Source organism: Mesoplodon bidens, assembly GCF_964165515.1.
Source record: "Mesoplodon bidens genome assembly, chromosome: 2".
Classification (NCBI taxonomy): domain Eukaryota; kingdom Metazoa; phylum Chordata; class Mammalia; order Artiodactyla; family Ziphiidae; genus Mesoplodon; species Mesoplodon bidens.
The window spans coordinates 53,486,821-53,511,024 of NC_138177.1; the positions used below are offsets into that span (position 1 = coordinate 53,486,821).

The 24,204-nt window shown below is 45.2% G+C and overlaps 2 protein-coding genes across 4 annotated transcripts; both read right to left on the minus strand.

The window, feature by feature from the left end:
• Positions 1-9: 9 nt before the first annotated feature.
• On the minus strand, positions 10-2,493 carry LOC308610626 (UPF0739 protein C1orf74 homolog). 3 transcript variants are annotated; one of them, XM_081223589.1, is made up of 2 exons: positions 2,142-2,493; positions 10-1,438 (listed from the first exon to the last, which is right to left on the minus strand). In XM_081223589.1, exon 2 carries the CDS (start codon positions 1,358-1,360, stop codon positions 557-559), a length of 804 nt encoding a protein of 267 aa, XP_081079715.1. In that variant the 5' UTR covers positions 1,361-1,438; positions 2,142-2,493; the 3' UTR covers positions 10-556. The 3 variants fall into 3 exon arrangements, with proteins under 3 accessions (XP_081079715.1, XP_081079716.1, XP_081079717.1); XM_081223590.1 differs by having other exon boundaries at positions 2,138-2,493; XM_081223591.1 differs by having other exon boundaries at positions 2,064-2,149.
• A 1,131-nt stretch (positions 2,494-3,624) lies between these two features.
• UTP25 (UTP25 small subunit processome component) lies at positions 3,625-21,603 on the minus strand (the record flags this gene model as incomplete). Its single annotated transcript, XM_081221914.1, is given in 13 exon segments — positions 3,625-7,194; positions 7,854-7,972; positions 8,687-9,079; positions 9,814-10,033; positions 12,007-12,417; positions 14,121-14,209; positions 16,579-16,749; positions 18,738-18,927; positions 18,931-18,969; positions 19,829-19,868; positions 21,368-21,501; positions 21,505-21,528; positions 21,532-21,603. Coding segments are annotated over 13 exon segments (2,127 nt in total). The 3' UTR covers positions 3,625-6,969.
• Between the last annotated feature and the right edge of the window lie 2,601 nt (positions 21,604-24,204).

Here is a 24,204-nt window from a genome sequence, read left to right on the forward strand (position 1 = left end):
GTAAAAAACTCAGGTCTGGGTACTTTAATGTGTGGGTTTTTCCAACTCAACTGAGATTTCTGACCCTCATTATTATTTTTTTTAACCTGCTGTAAAAAAAAAAACAAATAAACTGGGGGGCTTCCCTGGTGGCGCAGTGGTTGAGAGTCCTCCTACCGATGCAGGGGACGCGGGTTCGTGCCCCGGTCTGGGAAGATCCCACATGCCGCAGAGCGGATGGGCCCGTGAGCCATGGCCGCTGAGCCTGTGTGTCCGGAGCCTGTGCTCCGCAATGGGCGAGGTCACAATGGTGAGAGGCCCGCGTACTGCAAAAAAAAATAAAAAATAATATAAACTTCACCTGATGGCCTCTGTTCCAAAGAACTGTTTATTCCTAAAGCATCCTGGTCTACTCTCCCTAGTCCAGTTCAGCATAAAAATGGCAAATTTATTACAGCATTCTTCCCTAGTGTCCTCGAGATGCTTGGAGTTGGCACTTGAGATGATTCCTATTTGCCATCTCTGACCTAGAGCTGATCATTTACCGAGCTCCTTCTACACAGGAAAAGAGTTAAAGTCAGAGGGCCACAGCCGGCAGTGTGACTATCTCAGAGGAGATGCTGAGGTCAGCGAAGTCATTCTGAGTCCTACATCGAGTTCTAAGGTCCTTCTCCCAAGTGTTTAGAATGTTCCTCAAGGATGGGAACAAGCTCTCTGGGACACTAAAGGAATAGAGCAAGACTGGTGGTTGACCACGTAGCCATGAGATCCGGGCAGTGAACACCCGTAGTGGAGTCTGGGCTAAGCAGTTGTCATCTCCCTGGTTCATGTGAAAAGTATAGGGGACAGGATAGCCCAGGAGGATCCCAAACACAGTACAGAGATTCCAGTCTGAGGAACGGAGCCTGCTGCAGGAGACTGCCAGGGATCGGTTCCTCCGTGGCCCCTGCAAATGTGTGATGATCTCAGCCATGAGGGCCTTTAAGTCCTGAAGCTGATCCAGGGAGCAGATGGAAGGGTGAAGTTGAGAGCTGGAAACATCCACAAAGACTGTGGTACCAAGCAGCACCTGCTCCAAGTGCCGACACACATGCTCAGGAAGGACAATCAGGCTGTTTTCTCCAATCTCAAGGATGTGAAGTCCCCGGGTCGGGAAGCCCAGGCCCTGCAGCTCCTCCAGATAGCTCTGGAGCTCTGCTGCCCCTGCACAGTTGCAATCATAGAGCAGAGCTGGCTTCAGTCCCCTGGCCACAGCCAGCACCTCTCCAGCTAGATGAAGGCAGACAGCTCGGGGTGGGCCTCGTCTCTTTCCTGTGCCCAGGGTCTGCTGAGCAGCTGCCACCAGCAGCTGAGGACTTGGTGCTGACATGGGATCTGTCATGTAAGCATGGCCTCCTCAACTAGTCACATTTCCCTCCCCTGGGCTGCATCTCTGAGCTCCAGACACTTGAAGAAGGGCCTAAAAACAAAGCAGTAGCAGGGGATTATTCACACCAGCTAGTGACATACCAGGAAACCTGCCAACAACTTTCCCTTAAGTCTTACAGCATCTTCCAGAGGCCATTTCCCCCTCCCTCTGCTTTGGAATGCTAACCCAGCCCAGACAGGATGGGGTCACCGATGCTATCTGATTTTTTTTGGTTGACTTGACCTCCATTAGTCCCAAATTCATGTGTCTTTCTAGCCTACGGCTAGATTTATATTCTCTCTGGCTGAATTTTGCCTGTTTTAATTTATTTTCTCTGATTCAAACGTTAAGGAGTTTGGGGCAGAAAGGAAGCAGAGGAGTTTCTGGCAAAATCCTGAGCATTTCACCTAAAACTGCCCTCTGAGACAGAGTTCTAGGTTCCAAATGCACTGTTTTCACGGCCAACTCCCCCTTCTCTTCCCGCCAATAGTTGGAAGAATAGCAATCTGATTAAACTAATATACACTAGAATGTGGACTACCAACCATCTCACCCTGAGACAGAAGAGTAAATAAATGAAATCGGGTAGAATCGCAAGAGGGTTGTATTTTAACTTCTGCTGGTCCCGCCTTCCCCTACTAGTGGACATCCACGGACCCTCGGACGATGGGCTCACCTCCACCCCTACACCGTTTCCTGAGCATAGTATCGTAATTTGTTAAATGAGGCAGAGGTCTCTCTCACACATACATACGTTCTTCTGCTTCCGCTGCACGTTCAGGCTCAGCAACTCCTGCCAGTTTCCTGCCCGCTGCCAAGAAAGCCGCTAGGCGCCCGCCCTCTGCCACACAACTGCCACACAACTGGAAATCCCACCGCGTGGGCAGGTCCTTTAATGCCGGCGGGGCCAGGGTCGGCGAAGTCGATCTATTGCGCATGCCCAACACGTCCCCCGTCCCGCCGCCTTCCTTGACGTCACCCAGTCCGCTCGCGCGCCTCGCGTTGGAACTACCCGCAGGGCAGCCCGGCTGAGTGCCGGAGGTCTGGGCGCCTGCGGCCCGGCCCCTTCCGGCCCCTTTCCATTCCTACGCAGATGCGGGCCGCACCCGTCTGCCTAGGAATGGAAAGAGGCGGGAGTGGAAGGAAAGAGGCGGGTGAAGCTAGTAGCCCGCCGCCGCCCTCCCTCGGCTCCGCCGCTTGCCCTCCTTCTGTGTTAAGTCCGGTGTCCCGTTTGACCCGGAAGGCAGAAGCAGGGCACTCGACGTAAAAACACGCTTTGATTTGTCTCTGGAGAAATGTACTTTCCCCTCCAAACGAAACTTATCTCAAGACAAGCGACGTGTTTTGCATAATACCCTCACCTGTGGGTGCTGGAAGGTTTTTTGTTTGTTGTTTCTTACTTTGACCTACCTAAATCCTGAGAGGCTGATTTCCGAGAAGTGGGTGGACAGGTGTCCTGGCCAAAGTTTGTCATATCTAAGCAGGGTGTGAAGTGCATGAGCATTCACGCCGAACAAATGTGTGCTAGGTATGCTTCTGGGCGCTGGAAGTATTACAGCGTAGAAAACAGACAAAAACCCCACCTTCTTGGAGCTCAAACTGAGGAATTCAGTTTGCTGACTTCACATGAGAAATGAGAGGCAGAGGTGCAGAAGCTTTTCAATCAGGTCATTAGGAAGAAAAAGTTAGTTCACTGAAAGGTTAACTACCAGTGATATGACCCATACCACGAAGGGAAAGAATTTCTTGAGAAAATTCGTATCTGAAGAGATAGCCCAAATTTATTGATACATGGGCAGGGCAGAGGCTAAGGGAACTGCAGTCACCTACACTGGAAGTTTCACTCCTGGCTGTACCTTGGTGGCATCTTCAGACTGTGAAAAGAGACCACTGTAGAGTAAAGGTGGGGCCCGCCTGGAAGGAGGTCCAGCTTGTAGGGGCTCCCACACTAACGTTCTTAGCTCAGAGGGAGTCAGAAGCAGAGCAGAAACTAATTTTAGAATTTTTTCCATCCCCATATTTACTTTATTTTCCCATGGTAGTTAGCAATCAGTTTCTGAAATGAAGGACGTATTGAGTTAATGCATTTATTCTAACAATAAATATTTGAGAACATACTATGTACCAGACCTTGTGCTAAGGGCTGACAGCAAAGTCCAAGACAAACAGTCCCTACCTCCAGCAAGTCTGTAGTCATGCAGGACACAAACTGAGCAATTACAAGGGAATTGATTATTCTGAAAGAGGAACTATAGGGTGCTATGGGAACATATAGCCAGGGACCTAATTATGTGGGCAAGGGACCAGTCCAGATCCAACATTTGCCCTCCCAATTTACACCTACGGCTAATCTAGTTTAGTGGGGTGGACAGTGAAGAAAATGAAAAGCTGGGGACACCACCTAACTCCCTTCCCAGTCTTAAGCAAGGTGAAGGCAAGGAAGTAGAAAACACCAAGGGAATGAGTGGTGTAGCCACCAAAGGAGATAGCAGACTGAGTCTCCAAGAAAGGACACCTGGCATCAGGACCAGAGACGGAGCACTGAGGGAGATCAGTGGAGAGCCCTGCATGCACTCTCCAAGTGTTCTGAAAAGGATAAAGAACAAGGAAGAAACTACACTACTGGGTTAAGACCACATAAAACCACTCATCCATTCCTCTAACATATTCATCAGCTTTTCATTACAATCACATACTAAATGTTCAATCCTTCTTGGCACTTAAGAACACCGTTCTCTACACCCTTTGCCAGCTCACATTTTCTGGGCCCCCACCCAGGTGTACAGCCTGGCTGTTAGCGTCTCACAGAATAAGGGGAAGAGACCAGCCCAGATCCAGCAGTTGCCCTCCCAATGTATTTTCTGTGGATTCTTTTTAACTTTGAGCTATGCAGATACAGACAGAGGCAGCCAGACATCAAGCAAATCCCTCACTTCACCCACTCAACACAATGCCCCCAAAATATAAAGTTCCTATACCTTGCATGCTTCTTGGTCTCTAGAAGCCCAACTTCTGCTCACAGCTGAGCCCCTGAGCACCCAGATTTCTCTTGGTCATGCTTTAGTAACAGCAGATTCTACTAGGTCCCTTAGAGAGAACACCCAGATTTCTCTTGGTCATGCTTTAGTAACAGCAGATACTACTAGGTCCCTTAGAGACCCTAAAACCACAGCTTAAGCTTTCTAAATAAATAAGTCCCATTGCCACTTGTGATTGAGGGGTTTTTGAAATAAAGCTAGCACAACTTTACAGCTAGCTCAACTACAGTAGCAAGTAGGAGGTGGCTTGCTTTAAGGGTAGCAGACCAGACATGGACTTTCTTAATATGGCATGGCACACATAGGTATCAGTATTCAGGAGGGTTGGAACCTGCAACCAGGGATAAGCATCTTGTTTTCCATTTAGGTCCTGGAGTTTAAATTATGTATAATTTCATCCTAAAAAACAAAACAAACAAAAACAAAAGAGAGTCAACGGGTTAGGGACAGAGCGAACGTTAATAGATCCGACCGGTTTGTGGCAGCCATAGCTGAAATGTTCTACACCTTAATTGTAGCCATAGCTGCAATGTTCTACACCTTAATCTACACTCTTCACCTTAACTGTTCACACCCAGCTACCTCCACCAGGAAGGGAGACAGGCAGGTTTGTGCTAGGTGAGCCATTTCCAGAAAAGCACTGCTCGGCCCTTCTTCACTTTGACCTTTACACATTTAACACCCCACTTTTCCCATCCACAAAATATCCAAATGACAGGAAGACTGTAAACATCTCCATACAAGGAGGAACTGTCCCTGTCTCCTCTGTGGTCACAGGAGTTGGTCCTGGATGCCCAGCTCACTCTCAGGTCTTCCTCAAGGAAGGGAAAAAAGAACAAGAGAGCTCTGTCCTCTCCAAAGGCTATCACTGAGTTATATACTGTCGTCTACCACACACATACAGTGGTACAGACATACCTCATTTTATTGTGTTTTGCTTTATTGCACTTTGCAGATACTGTGTTTTTTACAAATTGAAGATTTGTGGCAACCCTGCATCAAGCAAGCCTATTGGCGCCATTTTTCCAACAGCATTTTTTCACTTCATGTCTGTGTGTGATGCTTTGGTAGTTCTCACAATGCTTAAACTTTTTTATTGTTATGTTTGTTATGGTGATCTGTGATCAGTGATCTTTGATGTAACTATTGCAAAAAGATTATGACTTGCTGAAGGCTCAGATGATGGTTACCATTTTTTAGCAATCAAGTATCTTTTTTTTTTATTAATTAATTTATTATTTACTTTTGGCTGCGTTTGGTCTTTGTTGCTGTGCGTGGGCTTTCTCTAGTTGCAGCGAGCGGGGGCTACTCTTCATTGCAGTGCACAGGCTTCTCATTGCGGTGGCTTCTCTTGTTGTGGAGCGCAGGCTCTAGGCATGCGGGCTTCAGTAGTTGTGGCATGCGGGCTCAGTAGTTGTGGCTCGCGGGCTCTAGGGCGCAGCCTCAGTAGTGTGGCGCACAGGCTTAGTTGCTCCGCGGCATGTGGGATCTTCCCAGACCAGGGCTCGAACCCATGTCCCCTGCATTGGCAGGCAGATTCTTAACCACTGCACCACCAGGGAAGTCCCCAACTATTTTTGATTAAGGTATGCACATTTGTACTTTTAGACATAATGCTATTGCACACTTAACAGACTACAGTATAATGTAAACATAACTTTTATACGCACTGGGAAACCAAAAAATTTGTGTGACTTGCTTTATTGCAATATTCACTTTATTGCAGTGGTTTGGGAATAGCCCTGCAATATCTCCGAGGTATGCCCAGATTTCAGTAGTGATAAGTTGAAAACCTGACAGCCAATTCTTCTACAGAATCCCTAAACCTGCTACATCAACAGCTTCCCTTTAGAAGCTCAATTTGTGAGTTTTTACTCCACAGGCTGGGTGACTTTCAGACTTTGGCACCTATTTCTATTTAGATATCTAGCTTGGTTCCCAAGCAACCAGCCGGTGCCCCTCCCTCCCTCTTCCCCCATCAGGGAGCCAGCTTACTATACTAGCAGAACAGGTCAAACGGAGATCAATCCTGGACAAATCAGTGCTTGAGGGAACTTTAATGAAAGCAAAAAAAAAAAAAAAAAAAAATATGGTGCAAGAACAAGGCAGAAATGTTCTGTTCCAGGCAGTTTTGCCTTGTACAAGTAGAATGAAGTCACTGAGTCAGAGTTTTAAAGCTGGCATTATTTCAGGCATCATTCCAGCTCCTTCATTTTACAGTAATGAATCTGAAGCCCAGAGGCTAAATGACTTGGTTCAAGGTCACACCACTGGAAGCAAAGCTGCAGCTAGAACCCTGGTGTCCAAACTCCCAGGCCAAATCTCCTTCTACTACATTACACTACCATGGGAGGTTTAAAAAAGAAAGGGAAAGTATGAAGGGTGATTTTTCCATAAATTAAATCAACTTTAAAAGGCACATTTGGAGAGTCAGAGAGTACTAATATTGTTAGAAAGAAGAAAGGTTTAAAAGCTGGTTAAATCTAATTTTAAAAATCCATATGTACAATATTGGAAAAAAGAGAAGGAAGACGGCATTCATGATTACTGGGCTGGCAGGGTAGGGGACAGTTGCATGCTGGGGGTGGGCTGCATGGGCTGCCAGCTTTCCTGGGTTTGCAGGATGCGGTACAGCTGCTTCAGCTGAGCAACAATGTTATCCTTGATGTCTGGCGTTGAGATCTGCAGGCGGACACTGCCACTGTCAAAGGATCGTGTGAAATCACCAGAAAACATCTCATAGATCATCCGAGCCACCACCGGAATGACCTGTTCAGGACACAGAGCACACAGCTATCCACTGAGGAAAGGGTATTTTTAAACAGCAGGAGGGGCCCAAGATTGAAGGAAGGACCAGTGAGGCTGTGGGGAAGCCCACCACTTTAATGTCTAGATACAGACTATGCCTTCATCTCTCTGGACCATCCTGCCAAGGTTCACTTTAGAATTTGGTTCAAATGAAGGTAAAGAACCTAGAAGTAGCATCGCATCACATGCCTAAATAAATAACTGCTTATTTAGCAAGACTTTTATCCAAATTTCATCTACTGCCTGTCTTGATGCACAAATCCACAGCCAAACCCAAGTGGTCTTGCTGCCACTTTCCAGGATAAGAACACGTTCTTAAAAGTACCTCAAAAGGTTTTTCCAAAAGAGCTAGAAAGAGTCATATCCTATTAGGTTTCAGCAAGACTCTAATATTAGTCAGTAAGAGAATAAGGTCTCCCCTGAATCAGTCACTTGCTTTGAGGACACTGTATTCTCCAGCCTGGTCCTACTGTACAATGTACAAAGCTCAAGTTGCTACATCTGATGGGATTAAAACCCGCAGAGGCTGATGGATCCTCACTCAGGGCTCAAGTCCAGACCTAGGGGCTAAAGCATTGATAAAAAGGCAAAGAGTTGTTGACACATTATTATCTCCTCACCTGAACCAAGATGAGTTTCCTTTCCTGAGGTTTCCCATCTGGCCATTCTTCCCCAAAGCATAAGTAGATCTCAAATGGTGGCTGTTTCTCTATCTGTCCTTTCTGGTGGGCAATGAGATCTGCAGAACATGGAAGAGCATGGAGTTTGGGGTACTGGGTCATTCCACACCTACTCAGTAAGCACTTTCTTTTACACTGTCCAGAATAGTAGCCACTGGCCACATCATGTGGGTATTGAATTTAAATTCATTAAAATTAAGTAGTTCCTTAGTCACAGTAGTTACATCTACATACTCAATAGCCACATGTGGCTAGTGGCTACCATACTGAACAATACAAATATAGAACATTTTCATCATTGCAGACAGTTCTACTGGACACCGCTTAAACCAGACTTAGGGTTCAAATCACATTGGAAAAGTCACATCTCAGTGCTCTCCCTAAATATGTCTGCTTAAATTTGCCACGCAAATATGTCCCAAATGAGAAGAGTATAAGTTTTGCTGATTATGATAAACAGGGTCACCTTCCAAAGTTAAGGATAAGCTGGTAGAATGTGGGGAGCAATAACAAGGCTGTCTCCTTCTTCTGCCAATAAAGGGGCCACAACCACCTAAAACTGGCTTCAAATGCATAGCTTTGGAGTGGAACACCCTTCTTTGTTGCCCAGGTCACTTTTATTTTTCAGAATCAAGGTCCCCTTCTACCTTGACTTCCTCCAGAAGAAACTGTTTGGTTAAGATCTTTGCAGAGCCAGGAAAGGGGGGCAGGAAGGAGGAAGACAGACTCGCAGGGAGCAGTTCCCACCATCAATCGTCTGAAAAAAGACTCACCACTAAGGAACGTTTCCAGACAAAACAGTTTGACCTTCTTTTGTCTCTCGATCAGGTTGGGGGCAACAAGCGATGGGGCACATGGCCCAGACCAGTACACCTTGCACTGGCACAGCCTGATGGCATAGATGGCATGACCGCTGACCTCCAGGATCAGTCCTCTGTCCATGACGTCTAGCAGCTTGCTGGTGAACAGCTTCTGCTTCTCATTGGTGATGTGCTCCGGACCTGGGAACTTGACCTGCTCCAGGCTGACGGGACCAAAGAGCTCCTCCTGGTCAGGCATGGGACCCAGGTCTCCATAGAAGAGCCGGCAGCCCTGGGGGTTGCTCACCGTCATGGTCTGTGCATACTCCTTCCCACGGTACTGAAATTTGATGTCCAGGTCAGTCACTGCAAGGTGAGGGGAGGGACAGTGAGAGTCCTGCTCTGCTGCTCTGCCCATCCATCCCTAAGACTCATGCAATGCAAGTCCATCAAGATCAAGCCACCTTTCAACCAGCATTTAGGAAGGCCACTGCCATAGTTATCCTTCCTGCAACAAAGGGAGACATCAACATATCCCTGGAATATTCACTCAAAAGGCTGCCTTGAAGCAAATAGTTCAAATTCCATCTATACTATCACTGTTCAGTCACCACACCCTAACAGCTAGAATTTCTCCAACCAAAGTTCTGGGTCCCGGTCTCCCCATTTTGTACTGAGTCTTTACATCAACAGGCATTGGAAGGAGCTGAAACCTAAGGCAGCATCTGGTTTGTGTATCTTTTTTTTGTGTGTGTGTGGTATGCAGGACTCTCATTGTTTTGTCCTCTCCCGCTGCAGAGCACAGGCTCCGGACTCCCAGGCCCAGTGGCCACGGCTCACTGGCCCAGCCGCTCCACGGCACGTGGGATCCTCCCAGACCGGGGCACGAACCCACGTCCCCTGCATCGGCAGGCGGACCCCCAACCACTGCGCCACCAGGGAAGCCCTGTGTATCATTTTTGACTCACTGTTTAAAGACACAAGAGGAACAATAGGAAGACCCTCTGAAAGAATGCCTAATTCCAGGCTTCTAGCTTCCAGCTATGTGCACCTCACACCTCAGGTCCCTGAGGGTCTCAGTTTTGACAAGGAGGAATTACCAGTCCTGAAGTGGTCATTGATGTTACCAACAAATACAGCTTCATAATCCTCAGGCCTCTTCAGGTTAGGTGGTCTCTCCTTGGGATCTGAGCCATACTCTCCATTAAACCTCTTTTTGTTGCTTACAATTATTTTCTTCTTGCTGTAGCCCTCAAGAAGACTGATGAAGAGCTGTACCACCCACAAAGCAGCTTCCCGGAATGGCACCACTATCAGCACCTGTGGAGGGAGTGATGGGCAGCCTTGGAGGGGCAAGGGGAAGGAAGGACAGCTTGAGGTGAGCCTGCTGGGGACCTAAGGAGCCCTCTGTTCCACAGCCCCTGGCCAAGGACCACATCCGTGTCACCTCCTTTACACAGGACCTGGCTCAGTACTGAAGGCTGAGCATCTTTCCGACCCACAGCACCATGTCCTATGGACTTCAATCTCATGGCTCCTTGGGGTGGGGGGAGCAATTCTTAAGCAGAATGTAGAATTTTTTTTTTTTTTTTTTTTTTTTTTTTTGCGGTACGTGGGCCTCTCACTGTTGTGGCCTCTCCTGCTGCGGAGCACAGGCTCCGGACGCGCAGGCTCAGCGGCCATGGCTCACGGGCCCAGCCGCTCCGTGGCATGTGGGATCTTCCTGGACCGGGGCACGAACCCGTGTCCCCTGCATCGGCAGGCGGACTCTCAGCCACTGTGCCACCAGGGAAGCCCAGAAATACTTCCTGAGGTAAGTCAATGCCGTTAATAGAGGTGTCCATTAGCAAAAACCCAAGGGCATAAACACACAAAGCTCTTTGAGGACAAGAAATGTTACTCATTTCTGTCTCCCACAGAACTTAGTTCAGTATTTTGATCCGTAAGACCCAAGGAATATGCTGAACAAATGAATTAGATGTATTGAGAATAAAGCTGGTAAGGAAAGGACTAAAGCATCATTACATTTCTAGTACATTTCCTAGTACATTTTTCAGAAATGATGATAAAGGATTTCTGAAATAAGATGATATTTCAATGAGAAATATAGGATTCAGTTTTCCAAACATTTCCAAAAGTGCTTAATTTTAACTGTTGAGGAAAAAAACTAGAAGATGCTTAACAAATGATTACCTTCTAACTACCCTTGTGTAAACAATACAATCAATGGATATAACCCCAGTCAGATCAGGCAATTCACCAAATTCTGAATGTGATTCATGGGTAATCTACCTCATATTCTATTTTGCAATTCTAAATGGAAACAGATAATCTTATTACCCTGATGTTCAAGATTCTGAGGTAGTTTCTCAGAAAGGCAACCAGCACAGCCAGAGGGGTGTAGTGATTCAGTTTGGGACAGTGCAGGGATGATGGATCAGTTTTGAAGAGGGCCAAGTTACTGTCCCGGCTGTCACACTAAGTAAGTGTCTAGGCTTTGGTTTCCCCAACTATCAAACAAGAGGGTTGGACTAAGAAATCTCTAAGAGCCATATCAGTATTAAAATCCTAAAATCCTATTAAGCCCAATGAGAAGAATCTAAGAAGATGAGGCTTCTTCAATACAGACACAGAGGCTAAGGGGTAAGGGGGTTTGGGTGGCACAGTATCTAGCTCCAGGACATCATGAAAAATGTAGACAGAATTAAACGATGTAAGCTCCCAATCCACTGGAGCTTAGGCTTATGAGCCACATAAATGTAATCATCACTTTAAGCAGTAATAATGATACAATGCAAAAACAGGGATTTTGTTTTCCAAGGTTTACATATTTATGTGGCTTAGTGAAGAGAATCCTTGGTTCTAGTCCTGTCTCTACTACTTTTTCCCTGGTTCTCTTTAGCAAGGTCCTCTACGAATCTGGGTCTCTGTCCACAGGTGTAATATGTAGGGATTGAATAAAAGGCTCCTTAAGGTCCCATCCAGCTCTGACAATCACAAAGAAGAGATTTATAGTGGAGTGTTACTTATGTAGGACCAGGGTTTAGCTTTAAGGAGAGAATTATCATGGAGGTACCTCCTACTCCACTTTCCAGTTACATCTGCTGTTAGAGACGGTCCACTGAGCTGTCTGCAGCACTGCTGTGACATTACCTGGCCCATGTAATATGCTCATTCTTGGACTCATTCATTATTCCAATCATTAAACCGTCTGAGAACCTGCTAAGTGCCAGGACCCATATGTTAGAGCCTTACAGCCTCCTTGAGGGCAAAGTCCTGCTGCTGCCACTCACCTTGGGCCGCGTTAGCCCTTGGTCCCTGAAGTCATCATCACCACCCACCCCAAGTTTCTGGCTTCGGCATCTGCTGTTGTTGGCAAGCACCTGGGCATTGGCTTTGAGAACGTGATTTATCACATGCAGGCAGTACACGTGGCGGATCTCTTCCCCTTTCTTCAGGGCAGTCCTTTCTGGGTAGAACAGGTCCCGGTAAGAATTCATAATTAAGAAGAGCTCTTTCTGGAGGGGTATGAAGGGGCTACTTGAATTTGGGGGACCAGAGAGGAACTGGCTGTTGGTCTTGATCCAGGTGGATTCCAGAGGCTTCTGGAGATGAAGTGACTTTAAGTCAATGTCCTTTGGGGGTTTAAAGGTTTCCAACTGTTGAAACCTGGATGAAAAGACAAGCTGGCCCAGGATGGGCCACTGTGGGAGAAATGATCAAGAACTAAGTTAGAAATGAATTATAGTACCTTGCATTCATATAGTGCTTTATAATTTACCAAGGCCTTTCACAACTTACAGATCCTCTCACTTTATCCTCACAACAACCTTACAAGCTAAACACTATAATGCTCTTCTTGCAGTTTAGGAAATGCTGACGTTCAGAGGTTATAGGATTCAGACAAACACAGGAGAACAGAGCTAAGGGTTAGAGCCCAAGGTTTCTGACTTTAGAAACCTTGTGAGCTCTTCACTAGATCAGTGGGTCACAAACTGTCCTGTGGACCACACTGTAGGAAGTCAAAATTTACTCTAGACAAAAGAAAAGGGGGCCCAACAGTCAAATAACTTTGGTAACCACCACAAAACCTAATCCCCCTCAGGGAAAGTCACATGCAGATTGGACACTAAGGTTCTGCTGAGTCCTGTAGCAAGGACTCCGTTCCACTTCGTTTGACCCAGAGTTTTCCAAATTTACTTGGACATGGAACAAGGTTTTTGTTGTTGTTTTGGATTTTTTTTTTCTTTTTGGAGACATGTATTAGAATCGTAAAGAATAATATTTTATGGAACACCAGTCTGGGAATTTTTGCACTGTAACAAAACTGCTGATCTTAGCAATAAAGAAAGGATGACCTCTGCAATAAAAAGGAATTAACTATTGATATATGCCAACAACTGGGATGAATCTCCAAGGAATTATGCTGCGTGAAAAAAGCCAACCTGTATGATTTTATTTATATAACGCTTTTGAAATAACAAAATTATAGAAATGGAGAACAGATTAGTGTTTACCAAGAGTTAGGAATCGGGGGAGGGAGGTGGGTGTGGTTATAAAATGGCACCAGGGAAGAGGAGGGATCTTTATGGTGCTGGAAATGCTCTGTATGTTGACTGTGGTGGTGGCCAGGGCAACCTACACGTGATAAAACAGTATAGAACTAAATAACACAAAGGAGCAGGAGCAAAAGTGAGGAAATCTGAATAAGACAGGTAGGTTGTATCAGTGGAAATTTCCTACTTGTGATATTGTACTACAGTTTTGTAAGACGCTACCATTGGGGGAAACCGGGCAAAGGGCACATGGGATACCTTTGTATTATTTCTTACAACTGCATCTATAATTATTATCTCAATAAAAATTTCAATGAAACAAGGATGACCAATTGTTATGAATAGCATCAGTGGTGAAAAAAAAATCACCGAAAAAAGAAGCAAAAACTGCTCCATACTGAATAATTTAGGTGTGAACTTATCTCAGATATTTCAAACAAATGAACAGCAGTAGCTACTGTTTGACTGAACACTTCGTACATATCTTCCAGTAAACTAAATTACTTTATTTTGATGCAGGCATTACTGTCCCCCTCTAACAGATGAGAACAGTGAAGATTAAAAAGGTAGATTAACTTGCCTTAGGTCATGAGATAGCCCCTTGCAGACGTTGGTCTAAACCCTGGTGTACCTGTCTCCAAAGCATTCTTATCTTATTGGTCCCCACCATCCAGCTTCCCAGTGCCTTTTCTAGCTATGCCTGTGCCTTACTGGGCTCTTCCAGTCTTCCTCTGTCTTGCTCCCTATCAAGCCATCTGCCACGGGTGTGTATCATACATTCAGGGAGACCACTAAAACCCAAGACCACTGCTTTTCTCCATTTGTAACTGTGATGATGGAACAATGCTTACTTTTAGCTGGTGGGTAGTTTTGGGATTTGTGGCAACAGCCTGGATTTCTTTTTCTTTCAGTTCTTTGTTTACATGTTGTGCAAATGGATCTAATTCAGAAATAAAGAATATTAGAACACTTAGGGCAAATGACAGGGATTTTCCAGTCTTCCCCTGTGAATGACATCCTGTTTTCATGATGTTGACTCATCTTTTTCCCCATCAACTTTCCCCATCATTTATCCCAGTCCAGAGCTTAAAAGTTTCTGACAGGTCCACCTCCCTAAAGCATTTCTTTAATCACATTATTCCCCACCTCAAAAACCTTTGAAGAAACTTCTCGGTCTGAAATTCAACATACACCTCTAACCTACCTCTCTAATGTAATTTTTGAATTACATGGCTCTCAAATTCTTCTGCCACTGTGGCTTTCCTTCCTTTAACTGAAAATTCTATCCTCTTGTTCACCACATTTCTATATATCCAAGTAGTATCCGTTGAATGTTACCCCCTGACTCACAATAAATAACTATTTCCCAAGAGCCTACTGTGTCAGGCACAGTTCTGGCTCCAAAGAAGCCATCTCTGGTCCCCTATAGACAGTCATCACTTTCTCTCAAGCGCCCCACCCTGCCCTCAGTTACCCACACCAACACATATATGTTCATGTCCTACCTCACCTAACTAGACTGCAGGATCCCTGAGGGAAGGTTCCATGTCTGATTTAACCTGCACTGGAAGACAAATATAAATGCTCAACACTCAACTGAGGTGAACAAATGATCAAAATGGCAGGGTCAGTGCTCTGCACTGGCCACCCAACCTTCTCTTCCAGTCCCACTCATGTAAGAAGCAAAGTTAAATGACCCATTCAGGGACCCAGGTAGTAAAACTTCAAATGCAGTGCACCTTATACTAAGACCTAAGATAAAGGTGAACAACAGGAAATAAGAATTCTAGGTGATAATATATCAGTACAGACCAAACAACCAGAGAAACTTTAGGACAGTCAAGCCTCCTAATGTTTCCTCCAGGGTTTTTTTTTTTTTTACTTTTTTTGAGTTCAGAATGCGGTTTTTGCCCAAATTCTACCTGCTACTTCTTCCTCTTGTCTAGAATAGCTAACAGAACCAAATGAGGATTAAAATTTCAACTTCAATGGCACCGCTGGTTGAAGAATGGCACTGGGACCAAAAAAGGCAGTCAGGACACAGAATGAGACCAACCTGACTTGCCCACCCAGGCACAGGCTAAGACACAGGACCTGAGAGACAGCAGAGCCCTGCCTCAGCCTACCACAGGCTTGTCTAAGTAACAGTCATGGGGACAGAGGCATGGCCCAGTGTTCTGTATCTTGACTTTGGCGATGACAATATAAATATACACATTTGTCAAAACTTATCGAGTTATATACTTAAAATGGGTCCACCTTGTTGAATGTAATTCATACCTGAATAAAGTTGATTTTAAAGTTAAATTAAAAAGTCGCCTATGGGGACTTCCCCAGTGGCACAGTGGTTAAGAATATGCCTGCCGGGCTTCCCTGGTGGCGCAGTGGTTGAGAGTCCGCCTGCCGATGCAGGGGACACGGGTTCGTGCCCCGGTCCGGGAAGATCCCACATGCCGCGGAGCGGCTGGGCCTGTGAGCCATGGCCACTGAGCCTGCGGGTCCAGAGCCTGTGTTCCGCAACGGGAGAGGCCACAACAGTGGGAGGCCCGCGTACCGCAAAAAAAAAAAAAAAAAAAAAAAGAATCCGCCTGCCAATGCCACGGAGCAACTAAGCCCGTGCGTCACAACTACAGAGCCTGCGCTCTAGAGCCCGCGAGCCACAACTACTGAGCCCGTGTGTCACAACTGCTGAGCCTGCGTATCACAACTGCCGAAGCCCGCGTGCCTAGAGCCTGCGCTCCACAACAAGAGAAGCCACCACAGTGAGAAGCCCACGCACTGCCACAAAGACCCAATGCAGCCAAAAATAAAGAGAGAGACTGGGGAGACAGGGTGGAGCTTTCTGGCTTCTGAGGTGCTTCCTGGTAATAAGGACCAATCAGATTAGCCACTGCCAGGTCTCACAAATCTGTAAAATTACTACTCCAGTAAGGAAGAGCAAGTGAAGGATAGAGAGAAAAATGCAAAGTACTTTTCTCCTCTTTCTCTCCCTTCCCTGCTTGGGGAAAAAAATCAGAGGTCTTCCCCTGACCCCAGCTGTGGATCGTGAGCTTTGAGGAACTGGCCTTCTCTGCTATCATTCTTCAACTATTTGTTCTCATGAACAGCTGCGCCCACTCGCAACACTGCCTAACCCTGAAAAACACAAAAGATCTCGGAGAAGCATTTCTTTCCAGCTCTACATCTAGCTGCTAAACTATCTGTTTCTATTACTGCTCATTCCAATAACAGGAGATTTAACAGGTATTAGACCACAACCACCCATACTAAGCACCAGCTGAATTCAAACAACATGAGCTGTGCTCTGACCTTGTGATGCTTTCAGAGAACAGTTGCCTCCTCTTTCCTCTTCGAGAAAGTTGGTTTCTAGGCTGAAGAGTGACTCATGATTTGCATCTGTAAACTCCTCTGGGGATTCCTCTGATGTGCCAGGTGGCCCGTGCCCATCTTTTCCCTTAGGGTCAGCAGGTAAGGCCGCATCTGCAGTTTTGATAAAACATTTTGTGAAATTATTTACTACTCATAAATATAATTACACTTCTGTTGACAAATGAAATCTAATTCCTTAGGCTATCATTTACTTTTAAGCAAATTCAGGTAGAAGACATAAGTTTCAAAATTGAGCTTGACTGCTGACCCGGTACGTGTAAAGATGTTCAAATCAGCGTTGATATAACAAATAACTAGAAAAATGATTTTGTCATTTCTATCGAAGGGGTACTAATTAAATTACCACATATTATTTACAATGGAATACTATGTGATCAAGCTAATGTGAACCCACAGTTACACACGTTATATTTTTAAAGAAAAAAGTAACTTACAGAAATGTATGAGGCCATTATGCACATACACACAAATATATATTCACTCATATATCCATAAAAAAGTAGTCTGGAAGGTTCTATAAAATGTTCAAGGTGTTCATCCCAGGGTGGAGGAGATATACGTTAACTATATTACCCTCTTAAATTTTTACAGTAAATATATATTACTTTTATAATTAAAAAAACCAAACTTTTCATTTTTAAAAACCTAAAACATGAAAGAAAACTGGAAAACCAACAAAATTAAAGAAGTCCCTAAGTCTGAGGAAACGATTTTTTTATCCGAGTACAAGTGATGAATGAAAACACTAAGAATGGTGTGTGACACCTAAAGTATAGAAAAAAATACAGTAAGGCAAATAGGCATTAAAATAATAGAATATAAAAAGTTACCCAGATATATTCAGACAATGGACTACTATTCCAGTAATAAAAAGAATTACTAATATGAACTACACGGATGAGTCACAACAACATGAGGAGCCAAAGAAGCCACATGCAAAAGGGTACTTATTGTATGCTTCCATTCATATGAATTTCTAGAATAGGAACACGAACACATAGTGAAAGAAAGCATGTCAGTGGTTGCCTGATGCCAGGCCTGGGAAACTGACTGTAAAAGGACAAGAAGGAACTTTTTGCAGGTATTGGAAGTGTTCTGTATCTTGACTTTGGCGACGACAATATAGATATACACATTTGTCAAAACTTATCAAATTACATACTTAAAATGGGTACACTTTGTTGAATGTAATTCATACTTCAATCAAGTTGATTTTAAAGTTAAATTAAAAAGTCACCTATGGGGACTTCCCTGGTGGCACAGTGGATAAGAATTCGCCTGCTAATGCAGGGGACGTGGTTTCAAGCCCTAGTCTGGGAAGATCCCACATGCCGCAGAGCAACTAAGCCCGTGCGCCACAACTACAGAGCCTGTGCTCTAGAGCCCGTGAGCCACAACTACTGAGCCCGTGTGCCACAACTACTGAAGCCCACGTGCCTAGAGCCCATGCTCCACAACAAGAGAAGCCACCACAGTGAGAAGCCGGCACACTGCAACAAAGACACAATGCAGCCAAAAGTAAATAAATTAATAATAATTGAAAAAAAATAAGTCACCTAGATGTCTGAGTGAGACAGAGTTCCTTTAAGCTTTCAATCCCAGCTCTTCTCTGAAGCCTCCCCTCATGTACCCTGGCAGCATGTGACCACTTTGCATCTCTTTAACACTTTATATTTATCGGTTCCATTCAGATTTCATGCTTGAAAACTTTTGTATATTTTATGTCTATCTTCCATTAAACTTGGTGCCTCTAAGGCAGGAACAATCATCTCTTTCATAAATTGAGACCATTACAAAAACAGAATTATGTTCCCTTTCCTCTCAATCAGGGGAATTTGAAGTGGGATTGATGAAATCCTGGAAATCATATGCAAAAATGTCATTTCTGCATTTTTATGGCCAGAGGGTCCTGTGTTTTCATCAGATTCCTGAAGAGATCACAGAGCCCAACAATGTTAAGAATCTCTGCTTTGAATCCATGTGCTTTCACCCAGCTCTATGGTACAAGGCACCCTGCCCCTGGGGCAATCTGTCTGTGGTCCCTGCAAAGATGATAAACCCACATCAAAGACACTTACTCTTCTGCATGTCAGTGGACTCTACTGCCATCTCTTCCTCCACAATGATGTCACTATCGCCGTCTTCAAGATTCATTTCTGTCGCATCTATAACACTGTCTTCTTCCTCTTCCTCCTCCTCATCTTCCTTGGAAACATCCTTTAATGTGGCAAGTAGTCTGTTGTAACCAGAAACTTGTTCTGGTTCACTCTATGCTTCACTTTCAGAACTTGAAGTATCTAAACTCTCTGACTAAAAGGAAAATGGGGATTTTAAAAACAAAAATTATATTGTTCTTGTTGCTACCCCACGACTATCATCAGGCCCACAGTGGAACCAAGTTCAGACTTTTCTAAAGAAAAACTAGCTTTCCTGCAAATATGCAATCCTATCTATTCAACCAAACCTAGCACCAAATTTGTTTAAAACAGCTAATCTAGCTATGATTCTAGAAGCGCTTCCTCTTCTTTGAACTGCTAACGTTCCACATGGGAAGACAGCAAACTAAACACATGGAGCTTTAGGTTATAAGGCGATCTAACCTATGTGTCAGACATTTGGCACCTTTAAAGGAGCAACAGGAAAACTTACAACAAAAAAGTGTACTTTATTTCTGAGTCTATGGTAATAAAATAATAAGACCTTTGATGATTTTGCACTCTATTTTATGTTAAGCAAACATGACATTCCCTCTTAGGATTCACCAAGAGCCCTCTGGTAAGCCTCCTTAACAGGTTCTAACAGGCTAATCTCTCAGGACAGTTTCATACTCTATACTACATTAGTTATCACAATGGCATTTTAACAGACATCTGCACTTAAAACTAAGCAATATTACTAAAACATAGCTTACACTTAAAATCAAAAAGAGTGGAAATGTAGCCAAACTTTATTACCATATATAATCTTAAAAGTAACAGTCCAGAATCTACTATCATAAAGAAGGTATACGGTCCGGGAAGATCCCACATGCCGCGGAGGGGCTGGGCCCATGAGCCAGGGCCGCTGAGCCTGCGCATCCGGAGCCTGTGCTCCGCAACGGGAGGGGCCACAACAGTGAGAGGCCCACGTACCGCAAAAAAAAAAAAAAAAAGAAGGTATAAAGCATTACCAGTTGACAAGTCTGTGGTTTTGCTTCCTTTCTGGAAACCCTGAGAAGAAACAGGCAATGTTAAACTTTAACTACTAGTATGTAGCAATTAGGAAAAGTCTAATGATACAACTTTAAATGAACATGGCAGACTATACCGGTATAAATACATTCTATCTATTGTCAAGTAAAAACTCCATATGCATTTGGACAGCTTTTGGAAGGACATGCCAAATAGATAATAAGAGACGAATGAAAAAGTCTAACAAGACCACATGACAAATACTACAGTCACACAGTAACAGGCTCTCATCCAAAAGATGGGAAATTTTGGCAAATAAAAGCCCTCGGGGTTCACCTTTTCTAGCAAATTTCTTAAGTAGACTATCCCTCTAACGGTTGATAAAGCAGCCCAAAGGGGTGGGATGAGCACTAAGATCATCACTGAGAGTCTGGACACTTAGAGAGGAGCCCACAACTACCCAAACATTAGTTTCCTCGTGGTCATTGAATAGATAGGTGATGTCGAGGGTCCCAAGCAATTCTTTCTGAATTTTTTTTAACTTATTTAATTTCTTTATTTTTGCCTGCTATGGGTCTTCGTTGCTGCGCCCGGGCTTTCTCTAGTTGCGGCGAGCGGTGGCTTCTCTTGTTGCGGAGCAGGGGCTCTAGGCTCGCGGGCATCAGTAGTTGCACCACCCTGGCTCAGTAGTTGTGGCTCGCGGGCTCTAGAGTGCAGGCTCCCTCAACAGTTGTGGCGCACGGGCTTACTTGCACCGCGGCATGTGGGATCTTCCCGGACCGGGGCTCGAACCCCTGTCCCCTCCGTTGGCAGGCGGATTCTTAACCACTGCGCCACCAGGGAAGCCCCCAAGCAAGTCTTTAAAAACATATCAAACGAGGGCTTCCCTGGTGGCGCAGTGGTTGAGAATCTGCCTGCCAATGCAGGGGACATGGGTTCGAGCCCTGGTCTGGGAAGATCCCACATGCTGCGGAGCAACTAGGCCCGTGAGCCACAACTGCTGAGCCTGCGCGTCTGGAGCCTGTGCTCCGCAACAAGAGAGGCCGCGACAGTTGAGAGGCCCGCGCACTGCGATGAAGAGTGGCTCCTGCTTGCCACAACTAGAGAAAGCCCTCGCACAGAAACGAATACCCAATACAGCAAAAATTAATTAATTAATTAATAAAAACTCCTACCCCCAACATCTTCTTAAAAAAAAAGTTGTATAATCAAACACAATTCATCTAATATTTTTAAAAAAACATATCAAACGAAAACAAGCTTATAAAATCTCGGCCCAGTCGCCACACAGGAGGCGTGCCGTCTAGCATAAAACTACAGACTCAACAAAGGGTAGGAAGACCGGCGAAGAACCCCATCTCAGGCGGGAAGCCGCCAGGATCCCCGGGCGAGCTAGGCCGGCGCCGGGGCAGCGTGGGACGCGGCGGGAGCTGCCCTGTCACTACCCCCGGGCCACCGGCGGACCAAACGCAGGGACACGCGGGCTCCCACCGGGAAAGGACGCCGGCAGCGCCGGTCCCAGCCTTGCCTCTCCATACCTGTCATAGAAGGGATGCTCCTCGCCGAAATCCCTTAGATGATGCTTCTGCTTTTTAGTTAGGGAGCTGAGCAGCTGGCTCTGGCTCCGGCTCCGGCTCCGGCTCCCGCGTTTGCCCACGGGGAAGACGTCAAGTCAGCCAACCTCCACGAATCGCGTTTTTCACCCGGAAGTAGTCTCGTCAACCCACTCACGCGGGATTGCCAACGGCGCTTTACGGCGGAAGCAGGGTGCCATAAAGCAAACCCGCTTTACGTCGCGCTTGTACGACAGGCGTTAGAACTTCCTGTTTCCCATTCCGCCCCCTAGCAAGGCTCTTTGGAAGCACGTGCACACCTGCGCAGCTTTTCTCTGAGCCCCGTGAGGAAGGCAGGCAGGGAGGCTTCGGGCTTCCCCAGGTGGGTACATGGGTGGGTGTACTTTGTGCGTCTGTTTTGGCTGTGAGAATCAGCCTGCATAAACGTGTAGTGACTGAGATGGTTGAATGCAGTGCCTTTATATTATGCCATAATACAAATACCAACTAACATTTAAGGCTGCCGGTGCATCTCAATTCATCCTCACAACAACAGTAAACAAGTAGGCCTTGTTAATAAGCCTGATATTGGAGATGAGAAAGCTGATGCTTACGAAAGGTTACATACACACTAGCGAGAGAGGAGATGGAAACCTAATTCTCTCTGATGCGACCACAGGCTTTTCCCACTAGGATCTGCCACATGCGTGTGCTATGTGAAGCATGGGGACGTAAGGCTGAGATTCCCGCCCTTACCCTACCCCCTCATTTTCTGAAAGGATTGCAAGGGCCCTTGGTAACAAATCTGTTCTGGCACTTTTCATGTTATAAAAGCAAAAACACATCCAGAGAGGTAAAGTGACTTTCCTAAATCACCCGGAGAGTCGATGTTAGAGAAAGCAGTAAAACTCAATCAAGTGTCTCAAAACTGAATTGGGGCAAATTGGGATGGAAAACTTTTAAAGGGTAAGTAACTTTTCTATATCTGGATCGTGGTGGTGGTTACACCTTGTATACAATTACCAAAATTAATCACACTGTACCTTTGAAATTGGTACATTTTAATGCAAGTAAATAATAACCTCAATAAACAAAGAGGTAAAAACAGCGCAACTGGACTTAATACTCTAGAGACAGGCAGAGTGTGCAGGGATACTTAAAAACCACAGGATAGGGCTTCCCTGGTGGCGCAGTGGTTGAGAGTCCGCCTGCCGATGCAGGGGACACGGGTTGGTGCCCCAGGTCTGGGAAGATCCCACATGCCGCGGAGTGGCGAAGCCCGTGAGCCATGGCCGCTGAGCCCGCGAGTCCGGAGCCTGGGCTCCGCAACGGGAGAGGCCACAACAGTGAGAGGCCCGCGTACCGGAAAAACAAAACAAAACAAAAACCACAGGATAAACACAGAGACACTTTGTTTCTAATAGTAACTTACAATGTCAATCATAAACCACAGAATTCACCTGCATATTTAAGCTAAAATAGGAGCCATCAAAAATAGTGTTCACTGCCTCTGCTATTAGACGAGCGTCTGTGAGAGAATTGCACCTTTCTCCAATACCATGTCACACCTATACACGTCGCACTACAACTATTCAAATCCTAGTTTTCTCCTTCTGGGGACCATCTACTCCTAATTAGATTCTGGGAGCTTAGGGTGGGGGAGGGAGGATCAAGAAAGTATGCAAACAGCAGGTAGTGCCAGCAGATGGCCCAGCCAAGGAACCCAGAAACAAACACACATCTGTCTTCTGTCTCATTTCAACCTAAAAAGTACAGTCACTTACGTAAACAAAAGGCTGCTTGCAAATCTCATCATACATACTAAGGCACTAACCACAGTATAACCTGGCTATGACAATAAAGTCATACAATGTTTTGTCTCCTCCCACCCTATTCCAAGTGCCCCAGCTTTCCTCCCCAGAGGCAACCAGTTTCTTGGTGTTCTTCCAGAGATCTGCTCTAAAAAGCACTTGATGTGACTCTTTACTCTCTCCTGCTTTCCATGGCATTGTAGTCCTATGGACAGGTCTAGACTGTTCCCAGGTTCAGACACAACTGTGCCCTAGCTCCACCCAAGTGGTCTCATCATTGGCTCACTGAGCCCGCTTCTGAAAATATTTAGATTAGCCTTTGACAACATAAAAGGGGATGCCTTGTGAAATGTTAACCTGAGAGTTCGGAATTTCAACATATTTTTCATGCCTCCAGTGAAAGTTCTCTTAGTAAAACCCACACAAAGAAGATGCATGTGCCAACTAGTGAAGGCCCTGGGAAAATTGTAATAAAGGCAAAATTTGTTCTTCCCTTTCTTCTTCTCACGCTCAGCCCTTCCTTTTCCCTCCTGCAGGGTTTTCTTTGCCCTTTGCCCTCAGGGACTCAGTATTTTCAGGGGTAAAAACAATCCAGGAAATAATCTTTTATACTAGTTTGTAAAGAGAGGCTGATGAATTAATGTTCCTTGGGTATTTTCAATTCGGGGAGACTCCCTAGGATAACGATCTCAAGGGGTGGGAGGGGGGTGGCTGTCCCTTAAGACAAGATGGTCAGAATATTCAGAAAAGTGTTCGTTTTTCTTTATTAAAAACTTTTTCTTTGGACAATTTCAAGTATATACAAAAGTAGACAAAACAGTATAATACACTCCCATGTTCCCATCCCTCGGCTTCAATGCAAGGCCATCTTGTTTCATTTATATGCCCACCCACTACCCCTAACTCCCGCCCCTGTATTATTTTTGAAGCAAATCACAGACATTGTATTATTTTATCTGTAAATATTTATTTCTAAATATCTAAAAGATAAGGGTTCTTTCTTTAACATAG

Coding starts and splice junctions, on each gene's coding strand:
- LOC308610626 (XM_081223589.1), bottom strand. CDS start 1,360: ATGACAGATCCCATGTCAGCACCAAGTCCTCAGCTGCTGGTGGCAGCT.